Source organism: Plecotus auritus, assembly GCF_963455305.1.
Source record: "Plecotus auritus genome assembly, chromosome: 12".
NCBI classification, from domain to species: Eukaryota; Metazoa; Chordata; class Mammalia; order Chiroptera; family Vespertilionidae; genus Plecotus; species Plecotus auritus.
The window spans coordinates 19,372,032-19,388,622 of record NC_137778.1 but is presented as its reverse complement, the minus strand read 5'-3'; the positions used below and the strand labels follow the sequence as shown (position 1 = coordinate 19,388,622).

The following is a 16,591-nucleotide window of genomic DNA, read 5'->3' as shown; positions in this document are numbered from 1 at the left end:
TTTTTTTTTAATATATATTTTTATTGATTTCAGAGAGGAGGGGAGAGGGAGAGAGAGATAGAAACATCAATGATGAGAGAGAATCATTGATCAGCTGCCTTCTACACGCCCCTACTGGGGATCAAGCCCGCAACCCGGGCATGTGCTCTTGACTGGAATTGAACCCGGGACCCTTCAGTTTGCAGGGCCAATGCTCTGTCTACTGAGCCAAACCAGCTAGGGCTGCATTCCCATTTCTTAGCATGGCAAAAAGGTTATTCAGCCAGAGGAATAGTTTTATTTACAAACCTTCCTCCCTCCCCCTCCCCCCCCCCCCCCGCCCCGCTCTTTCTTTCGTATCATTTACTTACTCTTCCCCCTGCCTCCTATCAGATATATCAGGATTTTTATGCCCTTGCAGGTATTTCATTCTATTGTAAATTGTGTTACAATTCATTTTAAAGTGTGAGGTATGTCTCTAAAACTGGAGATTTTCTTTCTGTGTTTCTCTATATATCCTTTTGTACTTTTTTAAGTGGCATATTCCCATATTTCAAAGTACACAAGTATTAGTAGTTGTCAACTTCCAGCTTTTCTCCAAGTTGTGATTACTTAAATCTAATTTCTGTAACCTGGGCACCTTGACCTAGCCTTTTTATCACACTTTTCACCAACATTGGTTGTTACACATTCCAAGAAAGGCTTAATGTTGCCTTAGGTAGAACATGGATTATTTTAAATATTTTTAATATTTTAAGTAAACATTAAAAAATTTCAAAATATTTACAAACTTTCACAAAAAATAGCTTGTGTATTAGGAAACAGAGTTTAGAAGTAGGGATATTGTAACAGTGTATATTCATCACATTGACCAGAGAATGTGATTTGACTGGTGTAACCATACATGCTGTTTCTTATTAAGAACTATAAAGGCGTTCCACTTTTTAGTGATGATGTATGTGAAAGCTCTATAAAAACATGTTGCTTCTCTGGTCATAGTTTTCTCAGTAAATACCAATTTTCAATGTTTAAAACTGAAAAATTATTAAACTTAACTAGCTGTTAAGTTAGGAGCCTGGGAAACATCTGCAGTAGTATCTCATAGAAATTTGACACTCTGGTGTATCTTTCATCTAGACATCTTTGAAAATATGTTTTAGGAAGTCGTACAGTCTTTAAAATGCTGAAGCAAGGAGAAAAATGCATGAAGTCTAGGTACTCGAGATAACATTTTCATGGCTCAGTGTTCTGGTTTCTCTTATGTGAAAATAAAGTCTGCACTATCGCTTTCATTTTCAGCATTTGGCCCTGGCTGATTTCTCTTTTAAATAGTTTCCATCCCCATGAAGAGGATCTTTCAAGTACTAATGGTAAGAGCAACCTCAACCTTGTGCTGTTGACATTGTTCTCCATCACTAATGGTGGGCTTAAGGCCACAGAAAAGCAGGTTTGTGTTTTTATGTGTTTGATGTTAAATTTAATATATCAGAAGTGACTTTGAACTCTATCCAGATTGAGTGGGTGGAAATAGAGGTGATGTTCTTCCAGTAGCTTATTCTCCTATTTAGCTGCATTTGAACAGGAGCACAGAGAGTGTAATACCTTCAAATTCTTTCCATTTTCCTCGTTCTTACTGTTTAAAAAGAAACACACACACAAAAAAAACTAATGTAAACAGCATTACTCTGTCAAAGTAATGCCTACTTATCATGAAACATTTGAGACATAAAAATATAAGAACACAAATCACCTATAGTTCTCTCATACAGAGATGCAGGATAGTATTGTTTTCTACGGGCCTTTTTGTATGTGTGCATACACAGCCTGCATGTGTTTGGTATCTATTCAGCTTTGTGCTTGCTTTTTAAATTTAACATTATATTGTTAGCAAAAGCTTTGTCATTTAAACATTTTGACACATGATTTTTACTGGCTGCATAATAGTCCATGCTATGGGATATGCCATAATCTATTTAATCATTATCTACTTGCTTTAAAATTTTCCCCATTATAAATAATTCTACACTGAACAATCGGTAGTTGACTTCTTTCTGATTATATTTCTTCCATTAGATCTATGCTCCTCAAGCATTAATTTGCAAATGAATCTCCTGGGACCTTGTTGAAAATGCAGTTTATGATTCAGTAGGTTTGGGATAGTGCCCCAAGATTCTACATTTCTTACAAGCTGATGTCAATTTTGTTATTCAATACTTTGGGATTACTGGGTCTGAGGCTATGAAATTTTAAGACTCCTGGGGGAAGTGGGGGAAGGCATCATGCTGCGACTCAGCACTGGGAATAGGTGAATGTTAGGGCAATGTGCAGGGCCCAAAGGCAACATGCAGGGCTTTGACAGGTAAGTTACTGTAAAGAAGAGCAGGGAACTATGAATATCATATAGTTTCTCCAGAGACTTTTTCCCCCCACTTAGCAGTATTCTGCTAAACAACAGGATTTTAATTAAAATGTTTACAAATCTTGATTTCTACCCTCTCTAGCTACACCACTTCCAGAGGAGTTTGAGTTACAAGGATTCTTGGCTTTGAGACCTTCTTTCAGGTGGGTGGCAGCTGGAGGAGGCTGAGTTCGTTGCTAGTGGTTGCCGTATTAAAATTATGAGGAATCAGGCTTGTGTGTGGAAGCACTTTTGATCTTTCTCAGCTTTGTCTTCTTTTCCTAACAGCAACTGAGAGTCAAAGTTTTTTTTATGTAAAATGGATTTATATATGTTGTGCCTTTAATGCCTGTGTAATACCAATACTAAGTGCTTAAAACGTAGGGAGGAAAGGAAAGAGAATTGCTTCTTCTAAGTGATATTTTCCTTTTATACTTTCCTTGAAATCAGAGAGAAAGTCTCAAAGTGGAAACCAAATGTAAACCAAAGGATATTGCTTGACATATTTCATATTAAAATAAGAATTAAGCACTCTGTTTTCCCAATCATTTTGTCTCTGTTCCTTCTCTTTAAGAGGAATAACTTCTTACTCCTTTTCAAGTCTAGCCCTTTCATCTGTGTCCTTGATCTCACCCTGTCCTACCTCCCTAAGAACCTTGTTCCATCTATCCATCTCTCTCTGCATTGTATTTTCAGTATCTTATTTTTTAACAACCAATTACTTCCTTTTGGCCTAGTAACATTTAAATATGCCCTATTCTTTCTTAAAAAAATAAAATTTATGCCCTGGCCGGGTGGTTCAGTTGGTTAGAGCACTGTCCCATGCACAAAAAGATTGCAGGTTCAATTCCTGGTCAGGGTACATGCCTAGGTTGTGGGTTTGATCTTCAGTCAGGGAACAAATGGGAGGCAACTGAACTGATCAATGTTTCCCTCTCGAATTGATGTCTGTCTCTCTCTTTCCCTCTCTCCCTTCCTCTCTAAAAATCAGTAAACATATACTTGGATAAGAGTTTTGTGTTTTTTTTAAATAAAGTAAAATTCACAACCTCAGCTTTCTCTTCATCATTAAACTTCTAAGAGTATTGTGCACTAGTCTTGCTGACCTGCTTCACAGCCAGTTATTTCTCAGCCTTCTGCAACTGTAAACTCAGTGCCTCTCTCCTAGTTACCAAGTTGTATTGACTTCTGTATAATTTTCATCCTATGTAATTTTTTTTAGCATTGAGTCTGTTGGTCTCCTTCCTTCATGGAACCTTTTTCTTAGCTCTGGATCATCATTCTTCTCCTATCCTTACGAGACTCAGTTGAATTCTTTCTTCTGTATTACATGCCTTGGAATATTGGTGTTCTCCAGGGTTCTCCCCTTGCCCTTTCCTTTCCATTCTACGTTCTTCTGGATGATCAAATCCATCCTTTTGTCTTGAGCTTTCACCTCCTGCATACTAAGACCAAAATTTTCAGTTCTGATTTCTTTTAGAGTTTAGACCAACCTTGGGCAAACTACGGCCCGCAGGCCGGATCCGGCTGTTCTATCCGGTTCTCTTGCTCTCCCCTCCGCTCCTTTACTTTGAATTTATATTAGTTCACACAAACACACCATCCATGCTTTTGTCCCGGCCCTCCGGTCCAGTTTAAGAACCCATTGTGGCCCTTGAGTCAAAAAGTTTGCCCACCCCTGGTTTAGACTCATATTTCTAGCAATTTTAAACTTTGACATGACCAAAAGTGAGCTAGTATTTTCCTGTTTGGTCAGTGAAATGTGATCTTTCCAAATTTATCTGTATGCCATTATCCAACTATATAAACAATTCTTATTTCCGTTAATCTTTCTCACCAAGTATTTGTAATTCTGTGTCCAAAAGGCCTTTTAGATAAACTCCTCCCATTTATTTCCTCCTAGTTCAGGCTTTTATCACCATTTACCTGGGGTAAAAAGTTTCCTAATCACCTTCCCTACTTAGAGTCCCTCTCTTTCTATAGTTTATTTCTATCCTGTTTCTACATTATATATTTTTTTTAATGTATTTTATTGATATTTTTACAGAGAGGAAGGGAAAGGGATAGAGAGTTAGAAACATCGATGAGAGAGAAACATCGATCAGCTGCCTCCTGCACACCTCTTACTGGGGATGTGCCCGCAACCAAGGCACGTGCCCCTGACCGGAATCGAACCTGGGACCCTTCAGTCCGCAGGCTGACACTCTATCCATTGAGCCAAACCGGTTTTGGCACTACATTATATTTTTAAAGTGTAGACCTGATGATGCCCTTTACTAATATAGAAACAGTTGTTTAAGTGGCTTGCTGTCCAAATGCTTAGTTGTTCAGCATACTAGTATTTTCTGTCACTATGCAGTGTAAGTTTTCAGCCTTATTTTTCACTTACACCCTCCTCCTCACTAATACCTACCTATACATACTCTACATTCACTATGTTATCTTCTTGAATAGCTCTGTGTTTTTATTCCTCCAAAACTTTGTTCATGCTATGTCTAGAACCTTTCCTTTCCTCTTCGTCCTTCCCTTACCAATCTGTAAGTGCTCACTCATAACTGGCCACGCTCCAGCTCAGATGCCAGCTGTGTGAACCTTTTCAGAGCTTATCAGAAGGAACTAACTCTCCTTTTTTGCTTTGCACTCTAATGCTTTCCATAGTGTGTTTTCTGCTTTGCTTCATTGGATTTAAAATCTTTGGGAATATAAATTAAAACAAATGTAATTAATTACATCAAGTAGTTAACCTGTATGGAAAAATATGAAGCCATTTCAGTTAATTAGAATCATTTGCTTGCCTGGGAAATATCTTTTATAACTTGCTTATATCAATTTTAGGAACTTGGATTTTTCCAAAGGCCACCAAGGTATTACAGGAGACAAAGAGGGTCAGCAACGACAAATACGGCAACAGCGATTGATCTCTATAGGCAAATGGATCGCGGATAATCAGCCAAGGTATTTCTTTGAATACACATACACAGCCACCTATGTTTTAGCCTTTGGTATAATGCCACTGATTATAAACTCTTAAGACAAAATGATGGTAGCATAGCAAATTATAACCCTGGTGATCATTATACTCTTAAATCTCTCTTCTCCCCATTACCTACTTATTGTAGAGGAATTGGCCTCACCCCCTTGTTTGTCATGAGCTTCTGCTCTAATTCATAAACATTTATGTAAATCTAATTTGTATATTCACAGTTATGGTGCTTGGTATTGATTGACAGGGCCATGGTGATCTGTTTCAATCTGAACAGACCAGGATGGAGCTACTGGCTAATTAAATACAAAGCACATTGGGTAGTTGGTGTAGTGGAGGGCACAGGTCTTAGAGTCAGACCCTTTTAAATTCAGCTTCTAGTTCTGCCACTTCCTCAGGTCTGTGTCCTTGGGATCCTCTGCTTGATTATAACCTGTCCAAAGTCAGTCACTATTTTTTTCATAGTCATTTTGTACTGAGGTTCCTGTCATACTGTGAGCATTTAAAGTGGTTGCATGTTTGATTGAATTTATTATCTCTTAGCTTAGTTTTCACACCTATAAAATTAGAGTTGTAAATAGCTACTTCAAGGGCCTAATCTAGTGCCTATGTTTAAAACATGTTCAGTATTTGTAGCTGCAATTATTGGAAAACATTAAAAGGGCACGGATATATGTTGTAGTGTTGAATATGATAATGAGAATCTGAGTCTCTACATAATTACTTTTTGTGTTACCTGAATCCACATTGTTATTTCCTGCTGTTTCCAAGTTTTTAGGGCTGGGAATCTTTTGACTGTTGGATCCATACACAATTCAATTGTACTGTTTTTTAGGTTTATGTTTTTCATATATGGATTTATTTTTACTTTTTTAGGCTGATTCAGTGTGAAAATGAGGTAGGGAAATTATTGTTTATCACAGAAATCCCAGAGTTAATACTGGAAGACCCCAGTGAAGCCAAAGAGAACCTTATTCTACAAGAAGCATCCATGATAGAGTCACTGGCTGAGAATGGGAATCCAGGACTGAAATCGGTGCTGTCTACGGGCCGAAATCTAAGCAACAACTGTGACACGGGAGAGAAACCAGTGGTCACCTTCAAAGAGAACATTAAGCTACGAGAAGTGAACAGAGACCAAGGAAGAAGTTTTCCTCCCAAAGAGGTGAGAAGGGACTATAGCAAAGGAGTAACTGTAACTAAGAATGATGGAAAGAAGGACAACAACAAGAGGAAAACAGAACCCAAGAAATGCACCTTAGAAAAGTTACAGGAAACAGGAAAGCAGAATGTGGCAGTGCAGGTAAGCTGTATTTGAACTATAAAGCAGGTAGAGGAAGGCTCAAACAAAAGGCAAGATTTTTCATTTTGTTCCTAAAGCCTTGACAATTGGCTATTCTAGAAGCTTGAATGCATTCTTCAAATGCTTCATAGTAAGTCTTACAAAGAGTTGTAGTAGATGGTTACTTCATTGACCCTTGGGAATTATCATATGAGTGAAAGAGTCTTAACTTGTTTGACATGTTTATCAGTTTTGTTCAACTTACGTTGTTTGAAATGACCAGTTGCAGAGCTGTCAGTTACACAAAAACTTATATTTTCTTTTGAAAATATAATTGCCATTTGTTAATGCTGTAGTGAGAAATTGGGGGTCTTTGATAGACCCAGTAGAACTAAAAGTATAGTAAGGCTTGTATAGGTGGGTTTTTTTAGAGTCACTGTACAAGATAAAAGATGAAGATGAAGCTCTTTTCCTTGACATTTGTACCTGTCGCAGCCAGTAGCATTATTAACACACTTCAGTGTTACACTGGCCTTGGGAATTTGTAAAGCAAGAACCCTAGTCTCCTGCTGGGAAAAGAGAAATACTGCTCAGTTATTTGCAGCTTTGGGCTGTTTGTGTGTGTTTGTTTTAATACCTTTCCAAAGAGATACAGATTATTTTATATAAAAGGAAAGGGTTCTTTACTCTGTACTGGTTTTATTAGTACCATTAATGTTTGAGTAAATGCCATTTGTTTTGTTAACACATTTGGCAAATATATTTGTTGGTGGTAGGCATGAGGAACCTTATATTATTGGCAGCCTCTTGCAAATAAACTGCCTTCAATGTGTTTCTTATGCAGGACTTGGGGGGGGGGCGGGGGAGGGAAAGGGAGAAATAAGAATATAATAGTTCCATTTTAAGATTAGTAGCGGGAGAAACAGAAAAAACATGGTAGAAATTAAGAAAAGGAACGGAGAAAGACAGGTGCTGCGGAAAGGAAAGATAAGGGAAAACCTAAATGAACTATAAAACTGAGGGCTCAGTGCTTTAAGGATAGATCCCAGCATTTCCTGCTTGCTCTGCCTCTATTCTCTAGAACTGCTTCCCAGCACAGTTCAGACTAGAAATAAAATCTCCTCCTGATCCCTCACTAGATCAGTAAAAAGCCTGGTAGCAGTCAGTGGATCACCACTCTCTGTACCTCATCCTAAGTTTTCTGTAAAAGTTACCTGTTTTCCCTCCTTTTACTCATCTTTTTTTTTTTTTTTTTAATTCTTGTCTAAAGTTTTACATGTCTCCTTTTTCCCTGGTTGACACCCCTCCCACCCCCTTTTGCTCATCTTGAGCATTGCCTGGGGCATCCACTTCTTTTGCTCCATGTGCAGGACTCAGGGCCTGTTCTTTAGAAAGTATCCTATCTATTCTGAAGAGTGGTAAGGTGCAAGGTGGGAGGGTGAATGCCTCACTGGTACCCTTAAGGCTGCCCAGATGAAATTAAACTGAAGGCCAAAGTGGGTCATTAATTTATAGTTTATGTATGTTACTTAATGAATTAGAGTAATTCATAAAGGGCCCTGGAACCTATAACAGGCAAGTTAAGATCATAGGCAAGTTTTTAACCTGTTGGCATTGGGTGTCTCATTTGTAAAACAAATGAGCTCTCAGGTCCTTTCCATATTTAATATTTTTATGATTTTGTGAGGGCAAAATAATTATATGAAGAAAATGAAGCCATGTATCTTTTATTGGCAATTAAATCACCTACTTTGATTTTCCTCTTTTTAATTTAGGGGAATTGAAGTATCTTCAGCATATACTTTTTTTTTTTTTTTTTTTTTTTTTGACGTAGTGTTGTTTTAAATACTTTCCTAGAGTAGATGCTTCTTTCTGACATGTTTGAGTTTCAGATTATTATAATTTTGCTTCTGTTGGTCACAGGTAAAATCCCAGACAGAACTAAGAAAGACTCCAGTGTCTGAAGCCAGGAAAACACCTGTAACTCAAACCCCAAGTCAAGCAAGTAATTCCCAGTTCATCCCCATTCACCACCCTGGAGCCTTCCCGCCTCTTCCTAGCCGGCCAGGTAAATATGCTTTGTAATTTCTTCTACTTAATAGCTCTGTGTAGGAGTTTCTATTCATTCAGTGAGTAATTCATACTCTATTGGAGTGACATTACTAACTATAGTGTTAAAAGGTAGGAGGAAGGAGGGTAAAGTGGGAGACATCTGTAATACTATATACAATAAATAAATATATATTTATTTTTTTAAAAGGTAGAGGGAAGTTATGTTTTCCCTAATGCTTATGAAATTATTTTGGAGCCATTTCTCTGGTAGTTTATATACAAGGGTAGGTTTGTTATGAAGGAATTCCTGTCACTAAACATGTTTAGAACACTCCACTTGCTTAAGTGGATGGAAGTAGCAGTCAGTAGTCTATGTTTAATTTTTGAAATGACATTAAAGATTTTCATTTGATCAGTCTTGACGGTTGACCCCTATCTTTTATAACTTATGAGTAGAACCCTTCCCCATCTTATCCCAACTCAAATGACTTATTTTTGCCCTTTTTTTTTGTTTTGTTTTGCTAAGTTTCTTTAGAACTAAAGCTGTGTTCTTTTATTTTAAAGGGTTCCCGCCCCCAGCATATGTTATTCCCCCTCCTGTGACATTTCCTATGGGCTCAGGTTACACCTTCCCAGCTGGTGTTTCTGTCCCAGGAACCTTTCTTCAGCCTACAGCTCACTCTCCAGCAGGAAACCAGGTGCAAGCTGGGAAACAGTCCCACATTCCTTACAGCCAGCAACGGCCCTCTGGACCAGGGCCAATGAACCAGGGACCTCAACAACCACAGCCACCTTCCCAGCAACCCCTTACATCTCTACCAGCTCAGCCAACAGCACAGTCTACAAGCCAGTTGCAGGTTCAAGCTCTAGCTCAGCAACAGCAATCCCCTACAAAAGCCGTACCAGCTTTGGGGAAAAGCCCTCCTCACCACTCTGGGTTCCAGCAGGTAGGTGACATTGTACCATCCAGCTGAACTAAGGAGGGGAAGGCTGAAGTTAGTACTCAGTTAATTGAAAATACTAGTTATGCTTTCATACACCTCTTAGACTTGTAATGATGATGAGAATATAAAAGAATCTCTTTGCTGATTAGGAAAGTGTAAATGTTTTCCTTTAACACTTTTGTAAAGGATAGTAGATACTATTCTTCGCTGCTACTACTTGTTAAGTTTTATTGGAAAGTATTTTCTAGAAATAATTGTTTCCTGTGTGAACATAAACTATAGAAGGGAAGTAGAATCATAATCTTGATGAGATGTTAAGAAAGCTGTGACACCAACCTTAAATATTGTCATCCACATAGCACTTGAAACCGGAGGGAGACACACATACTCATTAAACCTCTTAAATAATTGAATTGAAAAGGAGACTATGAGTTCAGTGTCCATAATCTGTACCCAGATAGCTCTCTGTGTATTGAAAAACCTGAACGAGCCGAAACCGGTTTGGCTCAGGGGATAGAGCGTCGGCCTGCGGACTGAAAGGTCCCGGGTTCGATTCCGGTCAAGGGCATGTACCTTGGTTGCGAGCACATACCCAGTGGGAGGTGTGCAGGAGGCAGCTGATCGATGTTTCTCTCTCATCGATGTTTCTAGCTCTCTATCCCTCTCCCTTCCTCTCTGTGAAATATCAATAAAATATATTTTTAAAAAAAGAAAAAGAAAAAGAAAAGAAAAACATGAACGGTAGAGGAAACCGCTGCATTGCCGAGTGGTGTTGATTGTAAAACCCCCAAGTGCATTCTGTGATTCCTGAGTACTGAGTGTCAGGAACATTGCGTTTCATCCTCATCCTGATGACAGGCTTTTCTTTTTCAGTATCAGCAGGCAGATGCCTCCAAACAGCTGTGGAATCCCCCTCAGGTTCAAGGCCCATTAGGGAAAATCATGCCTGTGAAACAGCCCTACTACCTTCAGACCCAAGATCCCATAAAGCTGTTTGAGCCGTCATTGCAATCTCCTGTAATGCAGCAGCAGCCTCTAGAGAAAAAAATGAAGCCTTTTCCCATGGAGCCATATAACCACAATCACTCAGAAGTCAAGGTCCCAGAATTCTACTGGGACTCTTCCTACAGCGTGGCTGATAACAGAGCTGTGATGGCTCAGCAAGCAAATATGGACCGCAGGGGCAAGCGGCCACCAGGAGTCTTCCGTCCAGAGCAGGATTCTGTGCCCAGGATGCCATTTGAGGTGTGTGTCCTTTCCTGTCACAGGCACTTGAGAGAGAGGTCTGGGGCTGGGAATCTTTTGAATTTCCCAGTAGCTGTTTCTAAAGGTCACTGATTCGTTAGTGTCACAGAATGCTACTGAGCAGTGGGCACAGCGCCTGGTCTCCTCTTCACAGTTGCACAGTATGTTGGATTTGAGGAGCTGAAGGATCCTGTTACTGAGTTTAAACTTGATAGTCTGGCAAAGATGTCATGTGCGGTACTCTCCAACCCACATGTTAGAGAATTCGGAGACAGCTCCCTGCGTTGAGCTGAATCATCTAAGTTTAAAAATAGTTCACTGCACATTTAAACGAATTGCTTTCTGAGAGGAATAGTCAGCCAGTTATCTTTAATAGTGGAGTTCCCCTTCCTTGCCCTTCCTATTCCTGAGACATAGGGATGTGTTTATAACTTGGTCGTTAGCACAAGGTAAGTTAGTCACTTTGCTCCATTGCAGCTTGACTCACAGCCACTTTTACCTTTTATGTTCTGCTCTGTCAGTTTTTGCTTCTTTGTATTGTCTTGATCATTCTCGCCCACTCTGTCAATTTGCTTTTGTGTTTCAGAGCCTTTTCCTTTGCATAATCTTGCTTCACTATTAATGACTTCATCCCCTAATCATGCCACTGCTCCTTTGTGCTTTTGTCATTCCTATGGCTTCTCACTGTGCTCCTTTCTGTCACTAGGACCCCAAGGGCTCCCCTCTGCTTCCTCCGGACCTGTTAAAGAGTCTGGCTGCCTTGGAGGAAGAGGAAGAGCTGATTTTTTCTAATCCTCCTGATCTTTACCCAGCTCTGCTGGGGCCTCTCGCCTCTCTCCCTGGAAGAAGCCTCTTTGTATGTATTTAACCTAATTCTTGCTCTAACCCCAGCTGCTTTTCTGAGATTTTAGAATAGGTGATTTCTTCTTTTGGGGGGCATTTCTTTTTTTACAGAATTGTAAAGTTTATTTCCCAATGGCCCAAACTGGCCTTCAAATGGTAGTAAAACATGGCAAAATGTTTCTGACGGCCTGGTTTCTCCAGACCTTACAGTTGTGACTTTGTTAAGACCATCCTGAGGCTGGGCACACACAGGTTGTGATGCTGGCAATTTAAGTTAGTTCTCAAGTGGCACTTCCATCCGGACCCAGGAATGTCCAGTGTTGTTAATCTTATTTAGAATAGTGAGATTTTTTTTCTCATGCACTCAAAATAGGAAATGAAATATGTTCTAGACCTGTGGTTGGCAAACTGCAGCTTGCGAGCCACATGCGGCTCTTTGGCCCCTTGAGTGTGGCTCTTCCACAAAATACCACGGCCTGGGCGAGTCTATTTTGAAGAAGTGGCGTTAGAAGAAGTTTAAGTTTAAAAAATTTGGCTCTCAAAAGAAATTTCAATCGTTGTACTGTTGATATTTGGCTCTGTTGACCAATGAGTTTGCCGACCACTGTTCTAGATGGTTTACTGATGCTTTTGAATGCTATGTGGCTCTTTTCTGTTTGGTTAACTAAGAGCCGTCTAAACAGAATGGCTAAAAAGAGTGCCATAAATGAGTGACTACAGCAATAAACAACTATAATGACATAAAGTGTAAGACTTCATTAGTTGTATCTTTTTAAGAAATCTTCTAGATCCCAGTCTGCATTTCAGAGAGGATACCATGCTGTACCTGTGCCAGTGTTTACATTGTATTTACTAAGATGGGGAAGTAAAAGAAAAATGTGCACTATGGTTGTTTTTTTTCTGTCTTTCACCCCATTTTAATAAAACGTGAAACAGTTCTGAGATTTATTTTCTTCCCCATAGACACTGGGCAAGAAAATGTAAAATTAAAAGGCGTTGATTTTCGTACTAGGAGAAATAAAAGCTTAATGGCACTGGTGACAAGCTGCCATCCCTGGTACTTGAAGTTCCCTTAAGAATTTGGCTTGGTGAGTGGCCATAGAAAGCTCCCATTTCCCCCCCTAAGTTAGGAGAAATAAAATCTCCTAAAAACTGGAGTAGTGGTGCCCTGACTATGCCTAGAGGTGTGGAAACCCCAGTTGCTGACCTGCTGTCGCTACATGTCGCCTTGCTGCTTTTCACGGGTTGCTGGAGGGTTTGGGGGAGTGTCTCCCTCTCTGTCCACCTGCTTCCTGATCCCTTGTTCCTATTGCACTTGCTCCTTCCATAGGAAATGAAGCTCATAGAGCAGTTGGCGAGAGGCATATATTAGTGTTTGTCACATGTTTTTAAAGGAAAACCTTGACTATAACCCTTTCTGTATTTAACATTGTTAATGATATCATGTGTGTGAAAATGACTTGTGTGTAGTAGGTGGTTAATAAATGCATGTTGACCAACTATTCAATGACAGCAAGCATCAGAGATTCAGCTTTTTTCCCCAATAACTTGACTTTAGCAACTATGTAATTTAGTACAGGGTGGGATAAAAGTAGGTTTACAGTTGTTTGTATGGAAAACAATACAATAATCCTATCTAATAAAGAGGGAATATGCTAGTTGACTGCCACGCCCTCACAAGATGGCGGCGCCCAGTCCCCTCAGCCCCACCTCATCCAGCCTCAGTCCCCCAGTCCCCTCAGCCCCACCTCATCCAGCCAGAGTCCTCCAGTCCCCTCAGCCCTGCAGGGGAGGGCAGTTAGGCGTCAATCAGGCTGGCAGGGGAGCGGTTAGGGGGTAATCAGGCTGGCAGGCAGAGTGGTTAGGGGCAGGCAGGCGAGTGGTTAGGAGCCAGCAGTCCCGGATTGTGAGAGGGATGTCCGAGGGGTCCCAAATTGGAGAGGGTGCAGACCGGGCTGAGGGACATGCATGCGCGCGCCCGTGGCCCTAACACCGTAACAACCTAAGACCAGTGCGGTGGGCGGGGCTGCGAGCAAGGCAATTTTGCACTCTGGGCTTCTAGTTAATAAATATTAACACAAGAATAAACTCTGTGTTTAGCGCACTCACTGCTGTAAACCTACTTTTGTCAACTGTAGATAAAGCTGCATAGAGACCATGTTCACAAAACCCGTTGTCAAATGGATTTGAAAGGCTTTTCTTCAGTCGTTAATGTCAGTGTTTTTAAAAACTTGGGGAGAAAACAGTGCCAGATCAGTTCAGCATTTTGTCTTGAGAGTATTCCAAGGTCACTGGTCTCTGCCTGGATCTCTGTGCTGGGTTAAGAGGGCCTGATCGAGGAGGAGGGTCTCTAACTCCCTGTGGCCACTGGCACTGAGCAGGCGTCATGGCCTTTAACAGATTAGCACTCATATCTTATGAGCCTCATTCTGTACACTACGGTGGGTACAAGTGCGCTTACATTATGGTCTTATACTTGGGCTGTATAGTGTCTTAAAATTAATATTAAGGAAATGCAAGGCATAATCTAACTACCATGTTTTTTCCGGGTCTGTGAAGAAATCCTTATTGGAGAAGCCCTCTGAGCTCATGTCACATTCATCCTCTTTCCTGTCCCTCACCGGATTCTCTCTCAACCAAGTGAGTAAACAGTGAAGAATCCTGCTTTGTGTTGTCATTGTGGGCTCCCCTGTTCTTTCCCGTCCTATTTCAGTATGTCTGTTTTTCTCACATATATCGGCACCTTTTGGATTCTTTATTTTATCCCCTCTCTCTCTGATTGGGTACACTAGAGACTTGTATGTTACAGGTTTGAATCCTTTAACTTCTCAATATTGAAATCCTTAGGCTCTGTTTCGCCTAATAAATTATTCATACTTTTAACGTTGTGGTTTACGTAGATAGAGCAAAAGTGTGAGGGAAGGCAAAGGGAAATTAACAGGAAAGCTGAAAGAAACAAAAGTTTGCCTTAAGAAAAGTTGAAGGTGTCCCAATCATCTGTGAACCTGAACGTGGCATTTTCTAAATACTTTTCCTTTTTTGACGTGTTTCTCTTACTTGATTGTCATTTCTTTCAGGAAAGATACCCAAACAACAGTGTGTTCAATGAGGTATATGGGAAAAACCTGACAACCAGCTCCAAAGCAGAACTCAATCCCGCAATGGCCCCCCAGGAAACATCCCTGTACTCCCTGTTTGAAGGGACTCCGTGGTCCCCATCACTTCCTGCCAGTTCAGGTATTAACTAGTCTTCAACACATGGTAGACCTTGCATTACCAGTAAACTCAAATTGATTAAGAGGTAGAATGATTTTACCATTAAAAATAAATTGTGTTGCTTTTTTTTCCTACGTAACTTCTGAAAGAAAATAGAGAAAAAGCCTGATGAGCTAGTTTACATAACAAATGCCATTAAAAAAGCTTTTGCAGCCCCTCCAGTGTGGCCCAGTGGTTGAGCATTGGAGATCAAGGTTCAATTCCCAATCAGGGCACATGCCCAGGTTGTGGGCGCGATTCCCAGTATGGGGCATGCAGGAGGCAGCGGATCAATGAGTCCCTCATCATTGATGTTTCTATCTCTCTCTCCCTCTCCATTCCTCTCCGAAATTAATGTGTGTGTGTGTGTGTGTGTGTGTGTGTGTGTGCGCGCGCGCGCGCGCGCGCGCGCGTGCACATTTTCTTTTTTAAAGGTTTTTTCATATCCTCAGTAACCAGCAAAAACAGCAGAGTTGTATGGGAGGAAAATAGGGGTTCTAAAGGATGTCAGCTGTTTTTTAGTTTTGTTTGTAGACATACATTCTTTGCAGGAAAAACTGCAATTTTTAAAATAGAAAGTTTTTTTTAATGCCCATTTTAGAAATGGAGTCTGATTTAATAGTAACTCTTAAAGTTAGGCAATTATATTTCTCATATGGAAGACGAATGGGTACTTATCTGAAACAGGTGTGTTGCATTAGTGGATGCATTTGACAGAATCCTCTCCTGCTTTGTTTTGTTCTGTTTTGTTCTAGGGCAGTGGTCGGCACACTGTGGCTCTTTGGCCCCTTGTGTGTGGCTCTTCCACAAAATACCACGGCCTGGGCGAATCTATTTTGAAGAAGTAGTGTTAGAAGAAGTTTAAGTTTAAAAAATTTGGCTCTCAAAAGAAATTTCAATCGTGGTACTGTTGATATTTGGCTCTGTTGACTAATGAGTTTGCCGACCACTGTTCTAGGGCAAGGAATGTGCCTCGTTATTTATGTTTAGTGAAACAGATTCCTACATCTTGCAGAGTCCTTTTGGGGGCCCTTATTTTGCCTTTCCTCCAAAACCCTCTAATTACTTTTAGTAGAATTTAAGTGACCAGATCTACAGGAAACAAGTTCTTGGCATGTTTGTGAAACAGCTTATCTATTGAATGTTCTCTTTTGCTATTGTTTAATAGATCATTCAACACCAGCCAGCCAATCTCCTCATTCCTCTAACCCAAGCAGCCTGCCAAGCTCCCCTCCAACACACAACCATAATTCTGTTCCATTCTCCAATTTTGGACCCATTGGGGCTCCAGATAACAGGGATAGGAGAGCTGCAGATCGGTGGAAAACTGATAAGCCAGGTGAGACCCAAACTTGACAAAAGTAAAATAACTTATTCTGTCTTTTTCTGGTTTTTGGCATTTGGCAGTGATAAAACGTATTCTTGAATTCTTGTCTCTTTTCATCCCTTAGCCATGGGTGGGTTTGGCATTGATTATCTCTCAGCAACATCATCCTCTGAGAGCAGCTGGCAGCAGACCAGCACTCCAAGCGGCACCTGGACAGGCCATGGTCCCTCTGTGGAGGATTCCTCTGCTGTCCTCATGGAGAGCCTGAAGGTGAGTGGATTTC

The 16,591-nt window shown here is 40.5% G+C and overlaps 1 protein-coding gene across 7 annotated transcripts in view; it reads left to right on the top strand.

The window, feature by feature from the left end:
- The window catches only part of SMG7 (SMG7 nonsense mediated mRNA decay factor), a 60,608-nt gene that overhangs the window by 41,103 nt on the left and 2,914 nt on the right, over window positions 1-16,591 (top strand). For 3 of the 7 annotated variants that reach the window (XM_080647454.1, XM_080647458.1, XM_080647456.1), the window contains 12 exons: window positions 1,279-1,349; window positions 2,481-2,541; window positions 5,213-5,332; window positions 6,237-6,525; window positions 8,566-8,710; window positions 9,259-9,641; window positions 10,512-10,883; window positions 11,590-11,739; window positions 14,286-14,366; window positions 14,804-14,963; window positions 16,150-16,320; window positions 16,433-16,578. In XM_080647454.1, the coding sequence (XP_080503580.1) occupies window positions 1,279-1,349; window positions 2,481-2,541; window positions 5,213-5,332; window positions 6,237-6,525; window positions 8,566-8,710; window positions 9,259-9,641; window positions 10,512-10,883; window positions 11,590-11,739; window positions 14,286-14,366; window positions 14,804-14,963; window positions 16,150-16,320; window positions 16,433-16,578 (2,149 nt within the window). Of the gene's footprint in view, window positions 1-1,278; window positions 1,350-2,480; window positions 2,542-5,212; window positions 5,333-6,236; window positions 6,664-8,565; window positions 8,711-9,258; window positions 9,642-10,511; window positions 10,884-11,589; window positions 11,740-14,285; window positions 14,367-14,803; window positions 14,964-16,149; window positions 16,321-16,432; window positions 16,579-16,591 lie in introns of all 7 variants that reach the window. The other 4 variants (XM_080647452.1, XM_080647453.1, XM_080647457.1 and 1 more) reach the window with 3 other exon arrangements.